Source organism: Mytilus edulis, chromosome 2 (genome assembly GCF_963676685.1).
Source record: "Mytilus edulis chromosome 2, xbMytEdul2.2, whole genome shotgun sequence".
Taxonomy (NCBI): domain Eukaryota; kingdom Metazoa; phylum Mollusca; class Bivalvia; order Mytilida; family Mytilidae; genus Mytilus; species Mytilus edulis.
Window position 1 is genome coordinate 101723332 of NC_092345.1, and position 18416 is coordinate 101741747.

The following is an 18416-nucleotide window of genomic DNA, read 5'->3' on the forward strand; positions in this document are numbered from 1 at the left end:
ATTTAGCATAAAATGGAATGAATTATACAAATATAAACTTCGAATGTAAATACATTCTTTTGATTTTAAACATTACACTTTCTCAACAGCAAGGTTAAGTGCAAATGGAAAGCAACAGTTGTTAAAAATCAACTAAGTTATTTAACAGACTGTACATACTATGGGTCAACAATGTTTTTTCATACATGACTGAGGTCCTCAATTAAATTAAAACTGCTAAAATATGTGTGTACTCCTCTGGTCTGTAAACATTTCCAAATAAAAAAAAAATGTTAATGCCCGCTGCACATATCATTCTCCATCTCATTTTATATTTTTTGACAAAATAACCATACCTCTGAGTTCTTCAATAAATCTTTCATCCCTCAGTTTTGCAGTAGCAACTTCTGCTAAGTTTTTGATGTCCTTTAATCCAAACTGATACTGGGTTTTTCTTGGAAGCTGCAATACACAACATTGACATTATGAATACGATCAAAGGAGATGTTAGGTGTTCCAAAATTCAGACAGCAATGCAACAACAGAATTAACCCAAAAGACAAGAAGTTAATCAAGTTTTAAAGTCGTACATGAAAAATCAACATTTACAGCCGATTTCATTGAGTGTGTAGCCATAGGTAATATCTTTGGTTAGCTTGCTTGTTAGCTGAACCGTGAAGTCATTATAAAGTCAGGTATACTACCGTTCTTTTGAAGTAGCCTAGTCCAACAGACAGATAGATCAGTTATCTGCTGGACTAGTCCACTCTTAAAGGAGGGTAGTTTGCTTGACATAACAATGACTTCGCGGTTCAGCTAACAAGAAAGTTAACCAAAGATATTACCTATGGCTACACACTCAATGAAATTGGCTGTGAATGTTTAATAAGCATTGAGCTGTCAAATTGATAGGAACTGGGTTTTCTGTATTTTGATAGGCACTTTCTGGATCTTTTGACATGCCATATTTTATGCCTATTTTTCAGTCTATCAAGAATCATAACTCCTGAAGGGCAAAAAGGTGAAATAGTCAATATCAAACTTGACCACCATTTTGTCATCAGTAACAGCATATTAAAATTTAAATAGTATTGGCTGAAAGGTTCATTAGTAATTACACAGAAAATGTCATTTTCAATAAGATCAAGGACCATAACACTTGAGTCGTAATAGTGAAAATTATCAGTATTAAACTTGACCTCAATTTTGTAATCATAAACAAGCAATCATAATCTAAAAATCTTAGATAGCATGATTCATAAGTTGTTGAACGAATGGTTATAACATAAGAAAGTGCTAAGAAACCTATAAATATCTTAGAAAGCATGAAGGACTTTGTCTTGCATAATCATGTCAAGGAAGGCATTAGGGTATCTTTTTTGGAATAATTATGCCTTACAAATTGTGTTCATTATGATATTTACCTGATTTTTTAACATCTTGAGTATAAATGTGATTTTTCTGGCCAGAGGTTTATATTCCTGGAAACCATGACAACACAAAGTTGTTTCTGTTATCATGTAAAAGTCTGGTACTATAAGAGCACAAGGTCTCAACAGATTCTGTAATAGAAACAAACAAACATTAAAGAATATGTTATCAAGAAGTTAAAAGTGAGAGGAGTGTTTTATCGTACATGCCTCATTCCAAAACGCAACAGACAGTCTTCCTAAGAGATATAAGTTTCTATATTAAAATAATATATAATTGTGTAATTTTTTATGTATCCTACCTTAAATACTTCTGGTATATCCACATAAGCTGGATTGCTTGTATTTATGGACATAAAACATGAAAAGTTAGCACTGGCTTGGATAAGCTTCCCATTGAACATGATGTTACCAAGCATCTGCTGCTCATATTCTGTTTCCTGGAGAAGCTTGCTATAATCTGGTGCTGTTGACCTTTTGTTTTTACTTTTAACATGTTCTGAAATAAAGCAGGAGCAAATATAAGGTTAGTTATAAATAAGCAAACATATATATGTGACTCAAACACCTGTTTTAACTTTAAAAAGAAAATGATTGAATTCTATAGTGTCAATACAGTTCAGAAGAAATGAAATTTTTGGTTTAGAATACTCCTTTTTAATATACATGTATTTCTTCTGTTATGGAATTCTTTATTTTATTGTTTTTCAAAAAAATTTCCAAAATCATTTTCCAATGAGCAAACTTAAAGCCCATAGAAAAGGTAAAGTAAATTTAAAATTATTGTGAGGTTTTTATTAATGCAATGATGTGGCTGGAAGAGTATGGCAATATTAAGAACTCAGATTTTATATCTGATACATATAGATATGTATGCTGCTTTTCCCCTAAATCACAATAAGATACCTCACATTTAGTCCATTCTTTGAAATTCCCAATAATAAATGCAAGTAATAATTTCGTTAAATGTTTAATTTTTTTTCCAATGTTGAAGTCCATTCAAAAGGTATAATGACTTAAGTATGAGTAGTAATAGAGCTAGCTACAAGAGTATTTAACTCAGCATATATTATTTTTAGGAGTGAAACATTTTGGTTATAGAAACAAAATAAAACAAAACTAAACAATAAAGACATATCAATGAAACAACTTACAGACATGAATGCCACATAAGATAAAGTCAATGAAACAGCAATTAGTAAACAAAATGGACATTTACAGCTGGTCGATTGTTATTATATATTCTGTGCAGTTTTTAGATGTGCATCAATAAAAACAAAAGTGAAGGAAACAATAAGGTTATGGTAATTCAGGGTTGGTTCTTACCTAATATTTCATCTAGAAATAAATATAACTTCTTGTCAATCAAATCCCAAACACAATATGGATACAAATGTGTTTGAAAAAATCGTAATATGAAATTTCACTGGATTATAATCCATACACAGTAAAATAAAACTCTTCTTGGTATAGGTAGTGTATATATTTAGCCATACCTGTCAACCTCTGAAAATGAAAAGTCAGGTCATGACCTGCATTGAGAAAAAAAATCTCAGGTCATAACGCGTACGACATTTTGCGGGCTCAATTGAAGAACAAAAATATGTTTACATATAATTTATATAGTCAATATGTATATGAAACAGTAAGAACATGTATACAAGTTTATTTCAGACTATTGTTATATTCCATAGTAGCAGACTTGGCATTCTTTAAAAGAACTGCACTTGGTTTCAGTTCATAGCAATGCAAATGTGTATTCATTTTACAAGAAAGAAGAGCACACAGTGTATCCTTATTAAGATCAGCCCTAAACTCTGTAGCTATTTTCTTTACTAAAGAAAATGCCCTCTCACTGTCTGCATTGCTGTTTGGCAAAACCAGTAATGTTTTAGCAAGTTTTGACAAAACAAAAAATCTTGGCTTGTTAAGAAAAATGTCATGCAACTTGGACATTTCTCCCCAAAATGTACCAATGTCAGTTTCAGGGGAAGTGCAAAGTGGAAGTTCATCTAATGGGGTCAACTGATAGTCACTGAACTCATCTTGTAGCTGTGTTGTCTCTTCATATCGTTACGTAGCTCAGGTAAACAGTCCTACATTTTGACTTTTGGTTACATTGAAAAAGACCGATAAAACCGAAGGTCGTATTACTTCTAAATACCGGAAACAATTCGGTAAGAAATCCGGGTGAAACGGGTAATGTTAGAAATTCCCGGGACCCGCCGGGTAAAGAAAAACTCCCGGGTGAGAGGTGAAAATAACGGGTGTCACCCGCAAAAAACGGGTGAGTTGACAGGTATGATTTAGCTTTAAGGTGGTACCTAACACTACAGGGAGATAACTCTGTAAAATCAGCTAAACGTTTTAATTACGTTGTGTTGTAAAGGGAATATTAAGCATCCCAATGATCAAAATTAGTGTTTGTCAAACTGCTATGTAACCAGTGTAATTTTTCAGATAAATTGGTTGGTTCAAATGTTTCTAAATTTTTATATTTTTGTCGAAAAGTCATAGTAAATACTTTGAAAAAAAATTTAAATGAGCCAAATTAATTTAAGTTAAGGTATTGGTACCACCTTAAATAAAGGAAACCAAATATCTTGCTTGATAGCTAATATTCCAAATAATCCATTTGCTATGATAGGTCCAGAGCTAGTAGTTCAGAAATTCTACAAATCCTAAACTGATGACAGCATCTCTTTTGATAATATACATTTACGTGGAAGTAAAACAAAACACTGTTGATGGCTAAAACTTTCCTACCAAACAATATTTGGTTACATGCCCACAATTTTTGCAAAAATTCCCTTTAATCAATAATAGACTTTCAAGATATAAATTAGTATTATACCATAGAACAATGGTGGTGGTCTGTTATTCTTGTATAAATCTGATTCTTTGATCTCTATTTCTTTCTCTATTGAATGTCTTCTTCTTCTGTCTTTCTCTGAAACCCAGGCATCTTCAAAGTATGTCACAAGACCTTTCTCCTGTGGAAAATAAAATCTAAACATTAAACGACAAATACTATATAGATGATTGTTTTATATTTCTGTAAGATACATTTGTAAGAAATATGTTCATCAGACAACATACATGAAAAACTTAAATGGCACATACTAAGCATAAAATAAAACTCATGCTAACCTCAATCTAATTGATTTAAAAAGTGAGTTTATGTTAAAAGACTGTTGTGGTAAACATGAAGTTTAACCAAAGTCATTCAGGCATGTGTTGTACTTTATATCTTAAACATGAAGTTTAACCAAAGTCATGCAGGCATGTGTTGTACTTTATATCTTTATATCATTCCACTAAACATGAAGTTTAATCAAAGTCATGCAGGCATGTGTTGTACTTTATATCTTTATATCATTCAGGCATGTGAGAAATGATTTGAAGGCAAAAAAATTTAAAAATAAAAAATATATGGGACTTCCTTATATTTATTTCTCATATAATATATCATATCCCTTAACTTTGTTAACTTTATGTACCACACCAATTCTGTCTCTCACTTGAATAATAGTAAAACAGTGCCTACACTGGAACTGACATCATGTGTTCACATATTGAACTCCACAGTCGTAAAACAGTATTATAATACTTATTACTATGGTAGACTTCTAGGCATCGAATGATACAGTTTTAGGTCTTATTACGGTATATGGTTAGGAGTGTAGGCCAGGGATCAAATATTCAAGGTACTTACATTGAATCCATGAGGCACAGTATTTTGTCGTTCTGTTTTCATAGAAGCTGTAGGCAGGGGATGAAGTGTTGTCAAAGAATTTCTGCGTATAACTTTGTCACCAATGCCTGCTTTCTGTAAGTATCAGACAGTATGGATAAAAAATCTCGTAAATATGTGATAATTTGAGATTAAAAAAAGTTTGCTGGAGATATTAATTTATTTTATATATTTTATCTTATACTATATATTATTCATTTAATTCTATCAACACAACTATTCTAAGAATGTTTTGTTTTGTTTTGTTTTGGAAAAGCAGTTATGTTTCTTAGATAAAATAACAGTATGTTGCATGAGCAAAAAGAGCTTGATCTCACTGAATCAATTGTAGGCCATTAACTATTGACAACATATTATATATGGTAAGAGATCATTTTACTACAATCAAATTGTACACAAAAAAATAATAAGGATTTTCTGTGCAACTTGTAGAAGATTTATGATGTTTTAATTCCCTACAAATATATAAGAAAGTCATACAGTTTGAGAAGCTGTTCACTGTAAAAGCAAGCTAGCTAGCATTATGGTGATTTTGTAGGCTAAATATATCATTTATCTATCAGCGCAGAAGTATTTGTAACAAAATCTATGTGTGATAATATCTCATAGCATGAATTTAACACTGCTGATATTGTCTATTTGTGAACTCGCAAATCAGTTTTGTCATATCATGCATAAGGCCAATTAATATTAATGTTTTTAAATTTCCTTTATTGGTTTTTATCTTTATCACCCTTACCTTTATTTTTAAGTCCATTCCCCTTTTTTAAATCATTTACAAGAGAAAAAATTGAACTGTAAACCATTTTAAGTGACCGATACTATTAAGATTGTTACAGGAACATTTAACTATGATAGCTGTGAACATATTGAAATCTAAATTGTCCAGAACAAACATTAACAATTCTTAGGTGTAGTTACCTCATTGTTACTTCTAATTATTAATTTCAAAATTTCACTTGCAATAACACAGGTTCAATGGTTTCTGAAGAAAAATTTACTGTCGGAAGTGTAAAGTAAAAAATGTCAAAATAAGCTGACTTTAATATTCCTTGGCCTAAGCAGTAATGCTCAATCTGGCTGTTCTAAATAAGGGAGATAACTTGCAATAAAGCTGATATCCTACAATAAAACACTGACATACCACTGAATACATCTGTAAATCAAATCAGTTATAAATGTTATAAGGGGAGATAACAAAGGTTAGTCAATATCCAGGAATATACAATGTTTAAGAAAAAAATGGATATATTAAAAAATATAAAAACTGCTACAAAAAAGACTAACATAGGAAAAAAATTAGTTCTGATTTATATCAGACAATGGCATAAATATTATGGAAGCAAAAAGGAAACTGAATAAATTAAAAAACAAAATGGTTATGCATTTCAACATGTTAAATCATTAAAAGGATATAAAAAATAAGCTTAATATATATGCTTAAAAAATATGTATTACAGTAAAACTTAATCTCAATGTGATGGACATGTAATATCATCAAGGATGAAGAATAACCACAATTCTTATCAGTAATTAACTAATTTTCTTTTAAATGTGGGTATACAATACAAAGAAGTTTAATTCAATCAGGGAATTACTGCCTGGCAGATTAAAATATTGCTTACATGATACAACTAAACATTTTATTATAAGTTCTTGACCAAATATCAATTTGTCATTCCGAAAAAGCTGAGTAATATGTTATAAAATGTACGGAAGACAATGTGGATAGACTGAGCAAAGGGACAAGGGTCTTATCCTACCAATACAATGAGTGGAGTTAAAATATTTTTAAATTATAATTAGTATTACAGGTATTCCAAGTTTTACTGTAATTTCTTTGTTAGTAGAAACATATTTTATCGAAGCAGTAAAAGTGGATATTTGAGCACTTACTTTATCAAATCTTGGTTGACCTCTAATCTTGTACTGGTTTTCACTACAGACTTGTAATGTCTTCAGGGCCGTCCTGATGTAGTCAAAGTGTTGAGCTGTTACAGACATTAACCCTGTCATATACAAAATATAAGTGTTGAGCTGTTACAGACATCAACCCTGTCATATACAAAATATAAATTAGTTGCTGCATATCAAGTTATTGTGTGCTTGTTTGTCTTGAAAGACAAAATGCTGTTATATACTGAAAACACAATAATCTTCAAATGAATAACAAATGTATTCTTATTTTTAATTTAGGAATTTTTTATTTTCTATACCTTGAAAACCATCTGACTATAACTGGTTGAGGGATAATTATTTTTCCATGACTGTATTATGCCTTACCTCTAGTTAGTCTGTCTATGTCATCAAACAAGACGCCAGTCCCTGACTGTACCATGCCTTACCTCTAGTTAGTCTGTCTGTGTTATCAAACAAGACGCCAGTCCCTGACTGTACCATGCCTTACCTCTAGTTAGTCTGTCTGTGTCATCAAACAAGACACCAGTCCCTGACTGTACCATGCCTTACCTCTAGTTAGTCTGTCTGTGTCATCAAACAAGACGCCAGTCCCTGACTGTACCATGCCTTACCTCTAGTTAGTCTGTCTGTGTCATCAAACAAGACGCCAGTCCCTGACTGTACCATGCCCATCATATATTGAGTCATCATTGGCAGTGTTATGTCTTCATTACAATTGACAGTTACAAGATTTCTACCAAATAACTACAAAATATTTGAATGGTCATTTTTTAGGCATGATTTCAAACAATATGAAAGAAATTTATCAACACAAGTGCACACCCTGAAATGTCTGACCTAGACCTCAGTAAAGCTAATGATCATGATTGAAAAAAAAAATATATTTTCAAATGTTTGCTCCAGATGCAATCTTTTCTGTCAAAGCAGGCAAAACTAAAATGCTATCACTGCCTTTAAAAATAAATAATACTTATGAATCATAACTTTGCTTAAATAGTTCATTGTGAATTTCAGATATTGCAGATTAAAAGACCTTTACAGTATAACTTCATTAGTTAGAGCATCAAACAGCAATACAATGTCTTGTTATCAGTTTCCCAGAGTTTATAGGCACTGAACACCAATAAAATAATGTACCTGTATCAGTTTTCCAGAGTTTATAGGCATTGAACAGCAATAAAATAATGTACCTTCATCAGTTTTCCAGAGTTTATAGGCATTGAACAGCAATAAAATAATGTACCTTCATCAGTTTTCCAGAGTTTATATGGACATAAAGTTAAGACAACATACCTTCATCAGTTTTCCAGAGTTTATATGGACATAAAGTTAAGACAACATACCTTCATCAGTTTTCCAGAGTTTATATGGACATAAAGTAAAGACAACATACCTTCATCAGTTTTCCAGAGTTTATATGGACACAAAGTTAAGACAACATACCTTCATCAGTTTTCCAGAGTTTATATGGACACAAAGTTAAGACAACATACCTTCATCAGTTTTCCAGAGTTTATATGGACATAAAGTTAAGACAACATACCTTCATCAGTTTTCCAGAGTTTATATGGACACAAAGTTAAGACAACATACCTTCATCAGTTTTCCAGAGTTTATATGGACATAAAGTTAAGACAACATACCTTCATCAGTTTTCCAGAGTTTATATGGACACAAAGTTAAGACAACATACCTTCATCAGTTTTCCAGAGTTTATATGGACACAAAGTTAAGACAACATACCTTCATCAGTTTTCCAGAGTTTATATGGACATAAAGTTAAGACAACATACCTTCATCAGTTTTCCAGAGTTTATATGGACACAAAGTTAAGACAACATACCTTTATCAGTTCCTTAACTGTTTCTGATTTACCAACACTAGCTGGTCCAATCAGAGTAGCACATTGGAAGTATTTAAGGGCTTGTGTCAAAGATAAGAAGGCTCTGTCAGTCAATGGTGTAAGAACCAGTCTCTGTATTGGACCTTGATATTCATAATCATAACTAAACTGGTTCCCTAGTTGTTGGAGATAACACAGACTAAAATGATAATCTGTGGATACAGTCGTCTTAGTCCTGGTCAGCATTGGTGGTTCTTCTACAAAAAAATACACTTAAGCTTCAAAATTTTATAAACATTTATATGTTGAAAATGCTATCAGTTTACACTGGATCAGTGTTTTTTTTCTGAACTTATAGTTTACCAGCCATGTTTTCAAATTCCCCATGTGAAATTTCAAGCAAAAGAGGACCTAATGCATTCTGTATTAGTTTTCACTCCTTTGAATGTTTGTTGGAAGTACTATTCACAGATTCAACCATTTCTAATCAATTATCATATTAATGATGTAAATGTTTTATAAATTTGGTTTATATGAATTCCTTGTGCAGGGCTATACTTAACAATAAAAGTATCAGATAGACAGACAGAAAAACTGGTGAACAGACAAGATCTTTGAAGTATATGACCCCCTTCATAAGTAAGCTATGATAAAAAAAAAGTTTTTCAATAAACTGCTTGACTTAATTATCACTAAATAAGTGTAGAACAAACCTATGGTTGCCTCAACTCTTGGTTTGGCAAGAGTTGTCTTTCTTACTCTACTTCCTTTCCTTCCTACTTGAAATGGTAGTATCTCTACATCTACAGCTTCAGTCTTAGCTCGGAGGACAGTATGGATGTCCATACGATACCTCAGACTAGCCTGCCATTCAAAGTTGCCTTCATCATCAGTTCCATCAGCAATCATTTCTGCAACAAAATAATGTATTGTATGTAAACACACTGGGAATAAATAGAAATGTAGTGTATAGATGAAGGAGATGACGCTCTATATTGTTCACTTTTTAATTAAGGTAATAATTATTTTCATGGTTTGTTTGCAGGCTTGTTTTGTCTATTCTCAATGATATAGAACTTCCAGTGAAGCTGCCAAAAAATTAAATAGTCAAATAAATTTGTAAATATGAATACACAAAGGATGTTAATTATTCTCACTAAATATGAATACAAGTGTTATTTTCTATGTCAAGGTGAAAATGTAAAAACAAGCATTTAAAAATGTATGTATCATATGTATGCTACAACAGAAGGCACATCAAAAAGATTTTCATTCAAAGAGCTATAACTCTGTTAAAAGCCACAATGTCTATATGAAATATAAGATTTTTCAACAAGGCTAATTAGCTGTTTTTCAGACTACATTAGTCAACTTGAATGCAGCATTTAATTGTTAGAGAATTAATATTAATGATTTTTTTTTTGAAGTGGCCATTATATAGATGTCATTAAGGTCTCCTCAACAACTCATGAGAAACAGTTTAGTTTCTGAAAAAATCAGAGAAGATTGTGGAGCAAATGATAAATGTAGACCAGTTTGTGAATCTTATATAAACCACAACTTACTATCTAGCATATCTCTCTGATGTAGTGTCTGTTTTATCAGATTACACAATAACACACTCAATCGTTTCATGACATCTTCTGCAACATTTCCCTTCATACCATACGTCTCTCTAAGGACTTCCACATACTGGTCTAACTTGGAGGTGGTATTCATTCTAGCATCACATAAAGATATATCAAATAACATTTTTATAGAAGTGGAGTTCATATCATCATGACATTGTGAAGTTACATTAGAATAACAATTTCATAAACTACCCCAACCAGGACAGTATTCATCTTATTATAACACACAAAGTTACATTTAAACAATAATTGAAAACCCTGGTAATATCATATAAATATTTCAAAACAGTATAAATATCATAAATTTACCAATTTTAATCATTTTCTGTTAATAGTATAAAAAAAGCAAATATAATAGTTTGCAATAATAACAGAATTAATTTATCATTTAGTGATTTTAGACTTTGTCAAATGAAACTATGAAATTTATACATCTATCTTTAATCTCTTTTGAACAATACAAGTAAAGTACATTTAAACAAAAGCAATCTTTATTACTTTTAATTCTAGGATGCTTCTATTAAAAATATTAAATGATTTTATGCATTACCTTAAAAATTTCATTTCCTCAATGTCTGCCTTCTCAAAACATTTAGAAACTGATCTTGCCCAGAGGATAGCTTCAGACACAAGGACACACTGAACAGGGAAACGTAACAGCCAGTGACGGAAGGTCTGTTTAATGTCTGTGGTTATCTCATGTTCTCTAGGAGTTAATGGTTTATTTAACTTGGCTAACTCCTCTAATAGATGTATTGGCTGTCGAGATCCTGTAGACAATCAGACATTGTGTCAACCTTCATTTTATGTTTTTCTATTCATTGTAATTTGAGTACATGAACATTTTATTTATATTACTTAATGACTCAGTCTAGATTTGCACAATAAGAAATGTCTGTTTTGGGACATTTTTTCTCTCTTTCTCATTTACTGAAATATAAGCCTAACTTCTCTGTAAGGTAAAATTTCTAATTCTGGAAAAAAAGTTATACAAAAGGAAATCTTTTGTACTGGAGACCTTGTCATGATTTTGATGAAACTAATTCCTCTACCATTTTTTTCTTAGTAATTTGTAATTTTGTCATATCATATGTTTTCCTTTTCATTTGCCAGATTTTATGAGGTGTATCTTGAGCAAAGTATTTCAAATGATATTTACTGGGTTTTTTTTAATGTCTAATCAGGTAAATTCCCTTTACAATAAACAATTTAACCCTTGGTCTGATATCTACAGAAAAAAATATATGGAATGGGTTACACAAAAAGTTTTAATTTTACTAGAAGTTAACCATACTGATCCTGGCATAAAAACCTCCATTTTGGTTTCTATATAAAATGACATATTTTATAACAATCATTTTTAATACCTTCTTCCATCCTGGCTTGTACACAGCATTGAAGGATAACGGTCATGGTATTCTTCATGTTCTGTTCCAGACATTTAAGCCATTTGGTTGCCTTCTGATGTGCCTGTACTCTGACAAAGAATGGTACATCTTCTTCCAATAATCCCTTCATTCCAGTTAACTCCAATTTGTCAGCTGAAATGATAATAAAACAACTTTTGAAATGTGAAATCCCAATTAATATTAAATTAAAATGATTTTAACTGTATCTAAATAATCACAATTATCTTTTGACTCTTGTCTTATGTGACTTATATCATCTTACCTACTTTGTCTCATGTGACTTATATAATCTTACCTACTGTGTCTTATGTGACTTATATCATCTTACCTACTGTGTCTTATGTGACTTATATCATCTTACCTACTGTGTCTTATGTGACTTGTATCATCTTACCTACTGCAGGGCTTCCAAAAAACATTTGAGCCAGCCGGACATTTTATATTGGATCCCGATTTTAATCCCTTAAGACTAAGTCACAAAAGGCAATTATGGTAATCAGATGGCCATTCCAATGATAATGACATTAGATTAAAAAACGATTTTAAACTTTACTTTGTTTTGGATGTTTGGATGTAAACTGTTAAATTGGTAGTGTATCATTCAAAGTGTGCACATCAGCGTGCTCATATCTGCCATAGACTCTTTATTTGTGCAAAATGACATGACAATGGTAAAACATGGACCGTAAACGGATACGTAAAATCCGTGTACGTTTGCAAAGCATGACTGAGTGAAGAAGCTCTTTCCACGTTATTTCTTCAACAAAATGCTTGAAATGAACGTTAAGATACAGGTATCAATGATAATTTTAGCATTTTGAAGAAATAAAGGATGCATAATTATCATTTCCCACCTTTGCACATGCGCACACGTGTTCTAGTTCATTCGACGTAGTTCTGACGATTTTTCATTTAAACCTTTTAAATTTTTTTATCAAATCATGTAGATAAACTAATTTCTTATAATTTTAATCTTTTGGACTAAATCAATGAGCTACAAACCGCTGAAATGTAAGAAAATAATTGTGAATAGACCAATCAATTTATACGATGTCCGGTACTGAACATAGTTTACCTGTCAACTGAACAGGTAGATATCACCTGTCCAACAACTAATTAGCCTTGATTAAAATTAGAAAGTATTGAAGTAGAGGTTGTTTTGATAGTAATTAATCATCATGTCACTTTTATGACCGGAAATGTGTAGATGTTAAAGGCAAAAGGTTGGGTCAAAAAGATCTTGACTTATGTTAAAATGACCGAAAAAGCCTTGAAAACTAAAATGTATATGACCGTTTCATGCTTTGCCCAGCCGGACTTTTACCGGACATTAATCAAATGTCCAGAATATATAACCGTTTTGGAAGCCCTGACCTACTGTGTCTCATGTGACTTATATCATCTTACCTACTCGGCTACTGAACTGAAATATATTGTTAATTATTTGATAATTTGTACCTGTTATATAATAAACATTCCTAAATACAAAACTTATTTAGACAAACAATCTTTACCATTTAATGCAAAATCCAAATTAGTATTCATGCTTGCTATGCCAGAGGGTAATGCATAACTAAGATCTTGTATTCCAGGGAAAACTTTCATAGCACAGTCCTGCAAAGCTTTAGGGTTTCTAGATATACCCAGAACCTCCACTAGTTCTTCATTGCTGATGAAATATAGACGTGGGAACTCCATACGAGAGAGTCCCATAAGTGTTTCTAGGTCCTTTAATATTTCTTCTTTAGACTGAATCAAACCAAGAAATAATGTGCGGAGGTTATCTCCCTGTAATAGTCGATAACCTTTCTCTCCACGCTTTCTGTTGACAACAGTTAAAACTTTGGAATCATTGGAAACTACTCTCATCCAATCCTACAAATAAAAGACAGTCATTTAATCATTGGAAACTACTCTCATCCAATCCTAAAAGACAGTCATTTAAATGCTTAAAAATTTTCATTATACAATACTTTTATTACAAATTATATGTATGAATTTCAGTGTAATGTAAAAAAACCTTGTTTAAAATCATAGGTATCCACAAATGTTACCGTCGATTGCCATCATCAATGCACATTTTATAGAAAAAGGAAAAATAAAACTAAGAGTAAGCATTTCACAAAGGACTGTATGTATACAGACCTCTATAATATTGATAATAATCTCAAGAGGGTAAGTGTCACAAACACTATTCTCCTTTGAGGCTTTCACAATAAACTCATCTGATGTACCATGTCTGTATAAACAAACATTATATATATATAATTCTACAGAAATTTGCACTGCATGCAAATATTGCAAATCTATATTCACTAAAATTGAACTTCTGTAATAATAGTAAACTTTGGAAAGAAAATATAAAACATCAACAAGCTCTAATGCATTCAAACAATACTCATATGATTTTAAAGATAAATAACTTACTTTGAACTGTTTGTGAACATTCTCAAACTTTGAATTCTGTCCACCAAATTTTTTAAACAAATCAGGCTTTTCAAATACTTTGAGAAGGTATAGCCACTGAAAAAGAATTTATAAATTCTGTAAAGTATCAATTAAATTTGTAAGGGTTCCTACTTTTGCTGTTAGTCGCAGGTTCAACAGAAATGGGGGAAAAAAATATTTAAAATTTTCCTCTTTTGATTGTAAGAAGCTTCTGGTCAAGTGTGGTAAAAAAATTCATAAGGGTTCCGTGGAACCCAGTGTCTCGCCTACTATTTCTGTAAATCGCATGCTCAACAAAAATGAGGAAATAAATCAATAAAATATTCCTGTTGATACTATCTTTTGATTGTAAGAAGCTTCTGTCCAAAATTGGTAAAAATCCAGGATAGTTTATGAATCTAATAAATGTTTAAAAACTTTTAACTGCAGACTGAATTTAATGTTTACTGGAAGAAAACAAAATTTCCTTGTAGATACTAGCCTTTGATCATGAACAAGCTGTCCAAGTTTGGTACAAATCCAAAATAGTATAAGAAAGTTATTGAAATTTTAAAACCACAGAGTGAATGTGTTGTTTCCTGGCAGAAAATCTAAGTCCATTTATAAGTTAAATACGGAAAAAATGGAATTTTATTTTTACAAAATTTCCTTCTGGATACTATCTTATGATCATAAACAAGCTTCTGTCCACGTTTCCTAGAACTCCAAGATGGTTTAAGAAGGTTATTGAAATTTCAAAAACTTTAACCACAGAGTGAATATTTGTGGCCGCTGCCGCCACCGTCGACAGAATGAAGGATCGTTTAGTCTCGCTTTTTCGACTAAAGTAAAAGGCTTGACAAAAACCAGGATAGTTTATGGAAGTTATTAAAATTTCAAAAATTTTTAACCACAGAGTAAATATTTGTGGACGCCGCTGCCCACAACAGAATGTAGGATCGCAATGTCTGGCTTTTGCTACAAAAGTCACAGGCTTAACATTGTCAAGTCAAGCCTCTGGCCTTTTTTAGTCTTGTATTATTTTAATTTTAGTTTCTTGTGTACAATTTGGAAATTAGTATGGAATTCATTATCACTGAACTAGTATATATTTGTTTAGGGGCCAGCTGAGGGACGCCTCTGGATGCGGGAATTTCTCGCTACATTGAAGACCTGTTGGTGACCTTCTGCTGTTGTTTTTTCTATGGTCAGGTTGTTGTCTCTTTGACACAATCCCCATTTCCATTCTCAATTTTATTGACAATAAAATGTGTTTAAAGTTCTATAATATTTAAAATATTTTCATTAATGTATTTATAGATGATCCTTGATCATCTCAACGAGATTGATTTTCTCCCTTGAGCCGGTATGGCAAACGCGAAAAAAGCAATCAAATTAAGATGATGACCAATGATAATCTGTTTATCGCTATTTTGCCTATGACGACAATGTCAATTTCCTTAGCAACGCCACTTGCCTTCTTTATTTCTAGCGATAATTTTCCATCTCAAGCTAAAAGCATGATATGAAAATTATCTCAAAAAAAAAGATTAAAGGAAAAATGCACAAAATAGCGATAATGTTAAATAATACAATTAAGATATTAAACTTTTCAAAAATATTCACTTGCTTCTGACAAAAAAAAATATTTATGCAAATTGGATTAAAGATTTCAAAGTGGTTAGGTTGCAGAAAGTAGATAAATCTTATTCATCTATCTTTAATCTAAAGGGTGAGCCATAGGTCTTCAATATCCTTTTTCTCCAGGTAAACCACTTTCAAATTATTTCATACGTTTCTTAGCCAGATGAAATACATGACAGATATTTATTTTGTTGGCTGTGTACAACAAGCCTATCATATCGTACCTTTTTCTGACAGGTGAACCAAAGATCTGTAATTTCTTCCACCTGTTGTAGAGAACTGTTCCAGAATTCTACAGAATGTCTCATGTCCCCCAGATAAGGTGACTGCATCATTCCCTTTATACTGATACGAGTATCCTACAACAAAGAGTCAATATGTTACTAATATGAGTCCATTTTTCTATCAATTGGATTGAGTCTGTTTTATGTATATTTACATACAAAATTGTAGGACAGAAAATCACAGGACAAAAAGTTACCTACAAAAAGTCATGGACAAAAAGTCATGGACAAAAAGTCACAGTTCAGTTTTGAGATTATTTTTCTTTAAATAGGAAAACACTTGTTCAAATAAAAAAAATTTGTATTTTTCTTGAACTATAATATATACATCAACTTTGTAACTAAAATTTATTCAAAAAATATTAATAATGATCAAATAATTGTTAAAAAAAACAAAATGTCAAAGTAAACGGCTTCATGACGCCAAGAAATATATCCTTTGTATGTTAAACATTGAATAAATTTTCATTTATCAAGGCTAATTAACAGTTTCACAAGACTTTTTGTCTTTTTGTCCTAGGACATTTTGTCCTATATGATTTGTGAATTTATGTCCTGTGACTATCTGTCCATTTACCACATATATAAATATAATATCAAAATATTCAATTAAGCTAACTTTGCTGAAATAAAGAAAGTAATGGTATAAAATACTTAGGCCAAAAAGCAAACATCATGGAATGACTTAAAAAAACTATTCCTCAATAATAAATATTAACTGACAAACTTAAAAGTGGTATTGCAAGAGGTTTTGTAATGGGGTATCTTCATGACGAATAAAGGTACAAATTGTTGCCACATGACTTTAATTGTAATTTTTGGTGCATGACAATAAAATGTACACTTTCTTTTATAAATAATCGGCTTGTTTTGACAAATCACGTTCATTTTTTCAAAATTATGGTAATGATAATTATTAGAGACCTCTGATGAATCATGATAAGGATATATAAACAAATCATAGTAAAATTCTAACTAATTTTCCTCTAACAGTAGTCGTATGACAGTTTGACGCCTGATGGTAAAGGGCATTACTACCCTCTTACAATGGTGGCATGGCACACTTTTTCTATCTTCATAGTTGAATTTTCTTTACCTGTAACTGATATTTGAGCTCATCTACTTCAATAAGTTTATAGAAATCATCTTCAGCAACATTCATTCCTTTAGGGGTTCCTGCCAAAGCAGCAGCTCTTTCTTGACGGTACTTCTCTAACTTTGTACGCCGACGTGGACTTGATGGCTTCTTGGGAGGTTCTAGAATCGAACAAATACTAAAGTTATTTGGAAGATTCAGAACGCTTGTAAAACAAATACCCGTTAATATCAGAGTTACAAAAGAATTACCCAGTATGTGAAAATACAAGTTAAAATAAAGAAAGATATGGTAAACTAGAAATATTCCAAGTATAATTAGATGATCGTTCCTAAATAAGTTATAGAATATACAGAGAAATAAAAGCAATATTAACATCTTGGTATCAATATAACACAATAAACTTTTAAATGATCTGAAGGCAGTTAAATTATTAGAAGTTAGTTCTGTTCTCTACTAAATGTATTTTATACTTTATTCATAAGTTTCACTTCATATAAAATCTTTTTTTTATTTTCTAAAATGTGAATGGAAATGAAATTGTACTGGGTCATTGTCCTGTTACCTTTCCATATTGTATGATTTTTAAAATGGTAATGAATTATTAGTTTAAACACAAATCCATCCCAAATTCATAAATATTAAAAGCCCCATTAACAAACGGCATACACAATTAATTGTTGTGAAATTTCTTTTTATATAAATGGAAAAAATAAATATTGCAATACATGGCTTTCATTGGAATGTCTCAATTATGATTATAATTACTTATTTCAAAAATAAATACTGAGTTACCAATTCTATAATTGTTCTGCATTTCATAATGAAATTATTGTTGTAATTTTTTGTACCAAGAGTAGCTATTTGATAAGTCATCTAATGCTAAGTCTCTAACAGCAAGATAAAGTAGTACACTATTTGCATAGTAAGTCAGATTTAAAAAAAATATGAACAGACAAACAAAGAATATCAAAGTTAGATTTAGAAAAAAAACAGACA

The 18416-nt window shown here is 31.3% G+C and overlaps 1 protein-coding gene across 9 annotated transcripts in view; it reads right to left on the reverse strand.

Annotated features, from left to right (window-relative positions):
- The window catches only part of LOC139513727 (dynein heavy chain domain-containing protein 1-like), a 109242-nt gene that overhangs the window by 60725 nt on the left and 30101 nt on the right, over nt 1–18416 (reverse strand). For all 9 annotated transcript variants that reach the window (XM_071302482.1, XM_071302480.1, XM_071302477.1 and 6 more), the window contains 16 exons: nt 17418–17578; nt 16262–16396; nt 14394–14489; nt 13481–13841; nt 11925–12098; nt 11108–11327; nt 10492–10646; nt 9640–9837; nt 8927–9183; nt 7695–7827; nt 7060–7172; nt 5125–5238; nt 4264–4402; nt 1712–1908; nt 1404–1541; nt 336–441 (listed from right to left, as the gene is read on the reverse strand). In XM_071302482.1, the coding sequence (XP_071158583.1) occupies nt 336–441; nt 1404–1541; nt 1712–1908; nt 4264–4402; nt 5125–5238; nt 7060–7172; nt 7695–7827; nt 8927–9183; nt 9640–9837; nt 10492–10646; nt 11108–11327; nt 11925–12098; nt 13481–13841; nt 14394–14489; nt 16262–16396; nt 17418–17578 (2697 nt within the window). The remainder of the gene's footprint in view (nt 1–335; nt 442–1403; nt 1542–1711; nt 1909–4263; nt 4403–5124; nt 5239–7059; nt 7173–7694; nt 7828–8926; nt 9184–9639; nt 9838–10491; nt 10647–11107; nt 11328–11924; nt 12099–13480; nt 13842–14393; nt 14490–16261; nt 16397–17417; nt 17579–18416) is intronic.